We start from the raw sequence: 10,414 nt of genomic DNA on the forward strand, positions 1-10,414 counted from the left end.
AGACACAAGACTACCTGGCTCTGGTGCTACGGCAGAATGGTGAGACACTGACACATACAGACCTGGGGCTGGTGCTACGGCAGAATGGTGAGACACTGACACAAGACTACCTGGGGCTGGTGCTACGGCAGAAATGTGAGACACTGACACATACAGACCTGGTTCTGGTGCTACGGCAGAATGGTGAGACACTGACACATACAGACCTGGGGCTGGTGCTACAGCAGAATGGTGAGACACTGACACATACAGACCTGGGGCTGGTGCTACGGCAGAATGGTGAGACACTGACACATACAGAACTGGGGCTGGTGCTACGGCAGAATGGTGAGACACTGACACATACAGACCTGGGGCTGGTGCTACGGCAGAATGGTGAGACACTGACACATACAGACACACTTATCAACACACACACACAGACACGTGGGCTCTGCCTCTCAGGTATGTTGCAGATGCATTATGTAAGGTCTCTCATTGGGTGTGTGTGTGCGTGTGCGTGTGCGTGTGCGTGTGTGTGTGTGTGTGTGTGTGTGTGTGTGTGTGTGTGTGTGTAGGAACTCTCCAGGTGCGGTATAACCTGGGCGGTCTCAAGGAGCCGTTCACCATAGACGTGGACCAGCGTAACCTAGCCAACGGACAGCCACACACTATCAACATGTCCAGAATCAACAGGACTATCACCATACAGGTATGCACACACACACACACCTTCTCTCCGCAGTCCAAGCATAGTCTATGATGACTTCAGACATGTCCATTTCTAACCACAAGAGGGAGACAAAAGCCTCTCTAACTGTCACAGGACTTGAGGGATTTACAATGGCTTGATGCTTCATGGATATGAGAAGGCCCGTTTGTACAAAGATCCACAACGATGTTGATGATTGACTATGGAAATGGTTCAGTGGTTTGCATCATGATCTTCTCTCTCTCCCTCATGCTCTCTTCGTCTCCAGTTGGACCACTACCCCCCTGTCAGCTACTCTCTCCCAGAGGCATCAGACACACAGCTCAACCTGGTCAAGACATTGTTCCTGGGGAAGGTATTTGGTGAGTACAGGCATCGCATACGTGTATTTGACAGAGGTCTGCTTGGCCCTGGCAGAGAATGTAGGCCTATTCAGAGAGCAGCAACAGGAGCTGTACAGATGTATTGTAGTTGCTCTGTGTGTCCACTAGAGGGAACTAGAAGACTGTTTTTCACCAGGACACCAGGTCATGGAAGAAGTCTATTGTTGCCAGACAGGGTTTTCACACATTTTAGTCTGGTTTGGGTTCTGTAACATGTTCAATGGGTACCTTTTGCTTCAGATGTAAATATGTTATGTAGAACAGGCATGCTCCTCTGTAGAATATTAGGGATTCATGTCAGCTCTATACAAGACATTTCTATCTGCAACATTCACAATGTTGTGCCCTCCTGAACAAGACTTTAGTGCAGTATAGTATTCCTTACTCCTGGTCACTGCTTTGGTTTCCAATCCTCCTGGTTTCCATGACTCCTGGTTTCCATGACTCCTGGTTTTCCACGACTCCTGGTTTCCAATCCTCCTGGTTTCCATGACTCCTGGTTTTCCACGACTCCTGGTTTCCATGACTCCTGGTTTCCATGACTCCTGGTTTCCACGACTCCTGGTTTCCATGACTCCTGGTTGTCCTGCTCTGTTCTGGGCTGGTGGCAGTCAGTGAGGTAGAAGGAATGGCTGAGTTCCCTTCCTAGCAAGATGTACAGCAGACTAATACCACAGGGAATAATGCCCCTTTCCTTGTCACACACACACACACACACACCAACGTAACCCCATCTGGAAGCTGCCATTTTAAGACTGAAGGACACAACAGAGGCCAAACTCACCATCTCGCCCAGTGTGTATTTTCAAAACATAATTCATACACAATCTGGATTTATTTCCAAATGGATTTTAGGCAACAACAAAAACAACAAAGGTTGAACTGAAAATGATATGCTGTATACAGAAGAGTGTGTTCATATGCCAAAGTAGACAGGGGTCTCTTTGCAGTTCAGTTCTGACCAACATTCTGGCACACCACTCAGAAACAGCATATTCTTGCTCTCAATACTTGCAGAGGGAACTTTCAAAACCTTTGTCCATGGGAGGTTAGTGATTACAGTTTGATGTATGCAGATGATACAGTAATATATGTGCATGCAAAGAGCAAACAACAAGCTGCACAAGAACTCACTACTGTAATGGTCCAGGTTACAAAGTGGCTCAGTGACTCGTGTTTGCATCTCAATGTGAAAAAAACTGTTTGCATGTTCTTCACAAAGAGGGCAACAGATGCTACTGAGCCAGATGTCTATGTATCAGGGGAGAAGCTCCAGGTGGTATCTGATTTTAAGTACCTTGGCATCATATTTGATTCCAACCTTTCTTTTAAAAAGCATGTGAAAAAGGTAATTAAATTAACCAAATCTAACCTAGCTATTTTCAGATGTATACGAAATTGTTTGACTACAGAGGTAGCAAAACTGTACTTCAAATCTATGATACTCCCCCACTTAACATACTGCTTGACTAGTTGGGCCCAAGCTTGCTGTACAACATTAAGACCCATTCAGTCTGTCTACAAACAGGCTCTCAAAGTGCTTGATAGGAAGCCCAATAGCCATCATCACTGTTACATCCTCAGAAAGCATGAGCTCCTGAGTTGGGAAAATCTTGTGCAATACACCGACGCATGTATTTTATTCAAGATCCTAAATGGCCTGGCTCCTCCCCCTCCACTCAGTATTTTTGTTAAACAGGAAACCCAAACATATGGCAGCAGATCCACAAGGTCTGCCATGAGGAAAAGCACCTTTAGTAAATCCACTTTCTCTGTGAGAGCTTCCCATGTCTGGAATACACTGCCATCAGACACACATAACTGCACCACATATCACACTTTCACAAAAGGCTTGAAGACATGGCTAAAGGTCAATCAGATTTGTGAACATGGTTCCTAGCTGTGTGTTGCTGCTTTCTATGTCTGTTGTCTGTAGCTTGTGAGGTGTGGAAACACTGTTGCTTTTATGAATTTTGTCTTGCTGCTTTTTGTCCTATGTTGCTCTGTCTGTATGCTATGTCTTGCTTGTCCTATGTTGCTCTGTCTGTATGCTACGTCTTGCTTGTCCTATGTCTTGCTTGTCCTATGTTGCTCTGTCTGTATGCTACGTCTTGCTTGTCCTATGTTGCTCTGTCTGTATGCTATGTCTTGCTTGTCCTATGTTGCTCTGTCTGTATGCTATGTCTTGCTTGTCCTATGTTGCTCTGTCTGTATGCTACGTCTTGCTTGTCCTATGTTGCTCTGTCTGTATGCTATGTCTTGCTTGTCCTATGTTGCTCTGTCTGTATGCTACGTCTTGCTTGTCCTATGTTGCTCTGTCTGTATGTTCCATCTTGTTTGTCCTATGTTGCTCTGTCTGTATGCTACGTCTTGCTTGTCCTATGTTGCTCTGTCTGTATGCTATGTCTTGCTTGTCCTATGTTGCTCTGTCTGTATGCTACGTCTTGCTTGTCCTATGTTGCTCTGTCTGTATGTTCCATCTTGTTTGTCCTATGTTGCTCTGTCTGTATGCTACGTCTTGCTTGTCCTATGTTGCTCTGTCTGTATGATATGTCTTGCTTGTCCTATGTTGCTCTGTCTGTATGATATGTCTTGCTTGTCCTATGTTTCTCTGTCTGTATGCTATGTCTTGCTTGTCCTATGTTGCTCTGTCTGTATGCTACGTCTTGCTTGTCCTATGTTTCTCTGTCTGTATGCTATGTCTTGCTTGTCCTATGTTGCTCTGTCTGTATGATATGTCTTGCTTGTCCTATGTTGCTCTGTCTGTATGATATGTCTTGCTTGTCCTATGTTTCTCTGTCTGTATGCTACGTCTTGCTTGTCCTATGTTGCTCTGTCTGTATGCTACGTCTTGCTTGTCCTATGTTTCTCTGTCTGTATGCTATGTCTTGCTTGTCCTATGTTGCTATTGCCCAGGGACTGCGGTTGAAAATTAGCCGGCTGGCTAAAACCGGCACTTTTACTGAAACGTTGATTAATGTACACTGTCCCTGTAAAAATAAAATGAACTCAACTCAACCATATCATCAAAATTAAGGGACATGGGCAGCTGTGAGGAGGAGGGTTTATTCTCCAGGTCTGTAACCGTTTTCCAGAACTTCTTGGGGTTGGACCCACAGAGAGAGAACTGCTCCTTAAAGTAATTACCTTTGACCTTCTGGAAGCTCAGGCCTGAGTGCACTTATTTCACATTTGCTTCCGGCCTGAGGAGGGAAACATGAAAAGAGGTTGAGATCTGGTAGTTGGTGGGGAATTGTATACGGTAAGTTACCTTATTAACCCTTCAGAAGACCTTGAAGGGTCCCACAAACCGGGGGCTCAGCTTCCGGCAGGGTAGGCGGAGCAGGAGTTTCCTGGTGGAGAGCCAGACGCGGTCACCAGGATGGACAGTACGCTGGAGCATCGCGTGGGCGGCGGTTGTAAAACCCTCAAAAAGGGAGAGATCATTTACAAAGTCTATGGACAGATGTGACCAAGGCCGCTTAGGCACAGGAAGGGGAAGTAGTTTCCCTGCTGGAGCGCGCCAGGGAGATTTGGATTGGATACATACGGTGACAGCTTTGCACACTCTTGGCATTCTCTCAATCAGCTTCACCTGGAATGTTTTTCCAACAGTCTTGAAGGAGTTCCCACATATGCTGAACACTTGTTGGCTGCTTTTCCTTCACTCTGTGGTTCAACTCATCCCAAACCATCTCAATTGGGTTGAGGTCGGGTGATTGTGGAGGCCAGGTCATCTGATGCAGCACTCCATCACTCTCCTTCTTGGTCAAATAGCCCTTACACAGACTGGAGGTGTGTTGGGTCATTGTCCTGTTGAAAAACAAATGATAATCCCACTAAGCCCAAACCAAATGGGATGGTGTATCGCTTCTGAATTCTGTGGTAGCCATGCTGGTAAAGTGTGCCTTGAATTCTAAATAAATCACAGACAGTGTCACCAGCAAAGCACCCCCATTCCATCACACTTCCTCTTCCATGCTTCACCTTGGGAACCATACATACGGAGATCATATGTTCACCTACTCTGTGTCTCACAGACACGGCGGTTGGAACCAAAAATCTCAAATTTGGACTCATCAGACCAGGGGCGGACTGAAACTATAATTCAGGCCAGGAATTTGACTCCATCCCAGGCCACCCTGTTCACGCAAACCACCAGACAGCTAATTTTGTAGTTCAACCCTATTTGTTGATGTAACGGGTACCAAACTAGTTATACATTTGGCCACTATGTTCATCTGGTAAGAAAGTTATCCACATTACAAAACATTTGGGACTGACCAACAAGTAGCCTATCTGAACACTGAGTTTTGCTAGGTATGCTGTGGCTATGGGTGCACCCTCAAAAACTCACTAGGAATACACCAATCATAACACATACAAATGTACAAGGCTAGACACACAAAACCATTAGCCTACACTTTTTAAAAAGCGAATGAGATATACAGAGTTATCTCAAATGATCAAATGATTATCTTTATATTCCAGCGTATCAAAAGTATCAGAACCCTTCACACACACATTCACCGAACGTGAACATAAGCTACAACAATGTATAATACTAAAGTTGAAAAAGCACTCCTCTACAAAAAAATGTAGATTACAATGTTCACTCACTGGTGTCCATAAAGCAAACAGCACAACAATAAACACATCTATACACTCAGTCAATGAAATTGAACATTGGCTACATAACTGCAAGTATAATATGAAAGTCCAAAAAACATGCCTCTGTACAAAAGCTTTAACTCACAGCAAATTTTCTTTCACCCTTGTCAGCCTGTTCAGGAAGAGTCATAGCTTAGCTACTTCAGAGTAACCAGTAAGTAATTACCACTAGTAAATCAGTAGGTGGCACAGTAACTCACTGCTCTCTGACATCTTGTCAATGATATCATCTTTGTCAAGTCCCCTAAGAATCTCCTTCTCTGTTACCATCAAAATTAACCCTTCAAGGTTCTCTTGAGTGAGGGAGGTTCTTAGGTGGTTCTTCACGAATCTCAGGGTGGAGAAGGTCCTCTCACAAGCCACCTGAGTGATGGATAGGGTGAGGAGTAACTTGTAGCCCAAACCAATGATGTGATACGCATCCGTGAGCAGATTCTTCTGAGAAGAGAAGATAGCAGCATATCGGGCAGTTTTACATGTGGAACAACTTCTGCTCACCAACTCCACACTTTCATCAGGATGATCAAAGCCTTCCCATGATTCATCACTGGCGGAGGTGGCCCTGGTGTTGTACTCCTCCAATGCTGACCGTTTCAGTCTTCCCCACTGTTGTGCAAGGCTGATCAGTTCAGCCTGCAATGCCTCAACAGTGGCATGTTCATCAAATTACAGGAAGCATTGGCTGAGCTCCTTCATGGCTGTCTTTGGAAGGCCCTTTTCTCTGATCTCAGGAAAATGCTTTGGATACATGCAGGAGACATCTGTACACAGCACTGCATCTGCTGCATAACGTCAGTGAATACTTTCAACAACAGTGTCCAGTACCACATTGTGGATCTTGATTTTGTAATCCATGTCTGCATTAGCAATGGGCTCGTCTTCTGCCAACTCACCTGGTTTTCTCTTCTTTTTCCTGTTGTTCTCTTCTTTGGGAGAACAGTCTGAGCTTCGACATCACAGCTCTTCCAGAATGCCATTGGCTCACTCAACAAAGTTGTCTACTGCTGTCACCAGGTGTCACCACCTGTCACCAGGTGTCATCAAGTGCGCTTGTAGGAATCTCGAACGAACACTGCAATGTCATTCAATAGTGAGAAAAGGGATTCACTTGCCACAACACACCTAGTGGTGTCAGTTAGCACAAGGTTGAGGACATGTGAGTAACACCATATGGTTACTTGGTTAGGAGACTCTCCTGTGAGCAATGCAGTGAAGCCCCTGTATTGTCCCTGCATATTAGCTTCTCTGTCTGTTGCATTACCAACACACTGTTTGATACCTATGTCCATCTTCTCAAGGGTCTGTTTCATAAGGTCCACAATGTACTGTCCAGTTGATGACTCACAGTCATTGACCGCAATGAGTCTCTCGGGGACCACATCAGTGACATATCACGGAACTACTGCACACTGGTCTTTGGATGTTAAATCCTGTGTTGTGTCCATTTGTATTGAGAACATCCCTGTCTTTCTCACTTCAACAGCAATTGCCTGCTGAATCAACATTCTGATGACGTTAATGACTTTATTTGCTGTTGTTTTGGACATCATAGTTACCAAGGACCCTCTTCCTTTACTTCCCACCTGCTTCTTGCTCTTCTCAATGCTCTGCTAACATGCTCTTGTCGGCAGACATGCTCTCTGCGCTTTTAACAGACCTCTGAGACTATCACAGTGCAGGTGCATTTATACGGAGACTTGATTACACACAGGTGGATTGTATTTATCATCATTAGTCATTTAGGTCAACATTGGAGTTTGCTGCACTGAAAGTAAAGGGGCTGTTTGCTGCACTGAAAGTAAAGGGGCTGAATAATTTTGCACGCCCAATTTTTCAGTTTTTGATTTGTTAAAAAAGTTTGAAATATCCAATAAATGTCGTTCCACTTCATGATTGTGTCCCACTTGTTGTTGATTCTTCACAAAAAAATACAGTTTTATATCTTTATGTTTGAAGCCTGAAATGTGGCAAAAGGTCGCAAAGTTCAAGGGGGCCGAATACTTTCGCAAGGCACTGTAATTCTTCCACGTAAGACGTGCAAACTGTTTAGCCTACCGGCCATTGTGTCACTATTATTAGCTAGGCTACTTAGCTAACCATGCTGGGTGTCGTGTGTGTGTTTTAGATAGTGTTTTTGACTGACTTGGTTCCTTACTTCCTTCCTTTTTTATTCTCTCCCTCTCTGCTCCACCTTTCCTTTTCTGACCGTCCATTTCGCCGTGTGTGTAAAATGTTTTTGGTAGAGAAGCAGGTAGACGGTTGCAATGAGCGTAGCGGAGAGACCTGATGTCATTTTTGCGTGTGCACCCTCTCACAGGGACACTGCAGCGAGAGAGTGAGAATCATGCCTGATGCGTGGATTCTCCTTCAACTCATTCCCGCTTGTATATTATTGCTGGTCAAGTTGACTGTTCACGACAGACCAAAACGACCCTTAGGCCACCGGGAAATGTCCCGGGGCTCCCGACGGCCAGTCCGCCACTGCATCAGACCAAAGGACAGAATTCCACAGGTCTAATGTCCATTGATTGTGTTTCTTGGCGCAAGCAAGTCTCTTCTTATTATTGGTGTCCTTTAGTAGTGGTTTCTTTGCAGCAAATCGACCATGAAGGCCTGATTCATGCAGTCAGTTACTTCAACTCTGTGAAGCATTTATTTGGGGCTGGTAACTCTAATGAACTTATCCTCTGCAGCAGAGGTAACTCTGGATCTTCCTTTCTGGTGGCGGTCTTCATGAGAGCCAGTCATCATTGCGCTTGATGGTTTTTGTGACTGCACTTGAAGAAACTTTCAAAGGGTGGCTATTTGAAGTGGCTGTTTGAAGAATCTCAAATATTAAATATATTTTGATTTGTTTAACACTTTTTTTGGTTACTACATGATTCCATATGTGTTATTTCATAGTTTTGATGTCTCCACTATTATTCTACAATGTAGAAAATAGTAAAAATAAAGAAAAACCCTTGAATGAGTAGGTGTGTCCAATCGTTTGACTGGTACTGTTGATGCGCTCTGAAGGGCAGGTAGCAGGAACGGGATCCCTCTCCAGAGCGGATGTCCACATCTACGTCCCAACACACGGTACCAACGATTTGGGAGGACAGATTGATAGGCTGGAGGGCACTCACAGGACCCTCCACCAATGTGGATCCACAGGATGCGGGAAAGTAGGTCCTCCGGCAGGTCCTCCGGTGATTCTCAAGTTGGAGCCACGGGAGACCGAGGATTACTTTGTGTCTTTGTGTACGGGTGCGATGGTGATGAGGAAGGGAAGGCTGTCCTGGTGCATGCGTCCCACGGTGAGGGTGAGTGGTGCTGTGATGTACTTACTTGTGCCAGATCCCAATGGTCGCGTATCCAGGGCAGGAGAGGAGAGCGGGTATGAAGTTAAGTTCAGCGAGGATGCGAGGGCCTGGTCGATGAAGATCCCAGTGGCACTGGAGTCCACTAGAGCTGTAGAGACAACACTTGAGGGACAGCCAGCCAGTGAAATGGTGGAAAACAATGTTTGGTGGAAAATAATGATAATGGAATACTTATGACTACCCTGGGAGACGGAAGGTCACAGGGCCGCTCCTCTGCTCTAGTGGTCCCCGGGTTGGAACTCACCGGACACCGCTGAAGCTGGTGCCCCTCCTGGCCACAATAGGGACAGATCCCCAGTTTTCTCCGGCGAGGCAGCTCTGCAGCGGAGAGGTGTGTGGCCCCTACCTCCATGGGTTCAGGCTCTTCCTCAGGACAACCAAAGGAGAGAGGCGAGGGGCGAGGTGGACACCGGCGCTCCAGAAGAAGATTTTCCAGACGGATGGCCATCGCGATGAGAGCGTTAAAGGAAATATTGTCATCCCGACATGCCAACTCCGTCTGGACCTCCTCGCACAGTCCACTGGGGAATAGAATGTGGAGCGCCGGGTCATTCCTTCCGCTGGAGGCTGCCACAGCCCGAAAGGTAGTTTAATAATGAGAATAAGCAGATTTCTAAACAACCATTTTGAGGTCTGGCCATATATTTTAAGTCAAAACTGTAACTCGGCCACTCAGGAACATTCCCTGTCTTCTTGGTAAGCAACTCCAGTGTAGATTTAGCCTTGTGTTTTAGGTTATTGTCCTGCTGAAAGGTGAATTCATCTCCCAGTGTCTGGGGGACAGCAGACTGAACCAGGTTTTCATCTAGGATTTTGCCTGTGCTGAGCTACATTCCGTTTCTTTTATCCGGAAAAACTACTCAGTCCTTCACGATTCCAAGCATACCCATGACATGATGCAGCCACCACTACTAGGATACATGTTTTGGAATATTTTTATTCTGTACAGGCTTCCTTAATTTCATTCTGTATATTAGATTAGTATTGTGGAACTACAATGTTGTTGATCCATCCTCAGGTTTCTCCTATCACAGTCAATTAAACTCTGTAACTGTTTTAATGCCTGTTAGCACCAGGCATTTAATTAGAAAGAAGCAGGAACAGCAGGCACAGCCTGTCATGCTAGTTACCTAGCTAACGAACTTGCTAGCTAGTTTGCTAACTTATCTAGCCAGCTAAGTGAGGAAACGTGACTATGACATGGCTGTTTGCAATGTGCATAGCAAGTTTGATTTGTTTTCGATTATTATTATCTACATGTTAAAACTAGCTGGAAAACTACTCACCGTAAAAACAACATCCGC

General features: G+C 45.3%; 1 protein-coding gene across 1 annotated transcript in view; it reads left to right on the plus strand.

Annotated features, from left to right (window-relative positions):
- LOC139366922 (contactin-associated protein-like 2) overlaps window positions 1-10,414 on the plus strand; it is a 302,046-nt gene that overhangs the window by 269,195 nt on the left and 22,437 nt on the right. The window contains exons 24-25 of the mRNA XM_071104677.1: window positions 558-691; window positions 960-1,053. Of these exons, the coding sequence (XP_070960778.1) occupies window positions 558-691; window positions 960-1,053 (228 nt within the window). The remainder of the gene's footprint in view (window positions 1-557; window positions 692-959; window positions 1,054-10,414) is intronic.

Source organism: Oncorhynchus clarkii, chromosome 15 (assembly GCF_045791955.1).
Source record: "Oncorhynchus clarkii lewisi isolate Uvic-CL-2024 chromosome 15, UVic_Ocla_1.0, whole genome shotgun sequence".
In the NCBI taxonomy this organism is placed as follows: domain Eukaryota; kingdom Metazoa; phylum Chordata; class Actinopteri; order Salmoniformes; family Salmonidae; genus Oncorhynchus; species Oncorhynchus clarkii.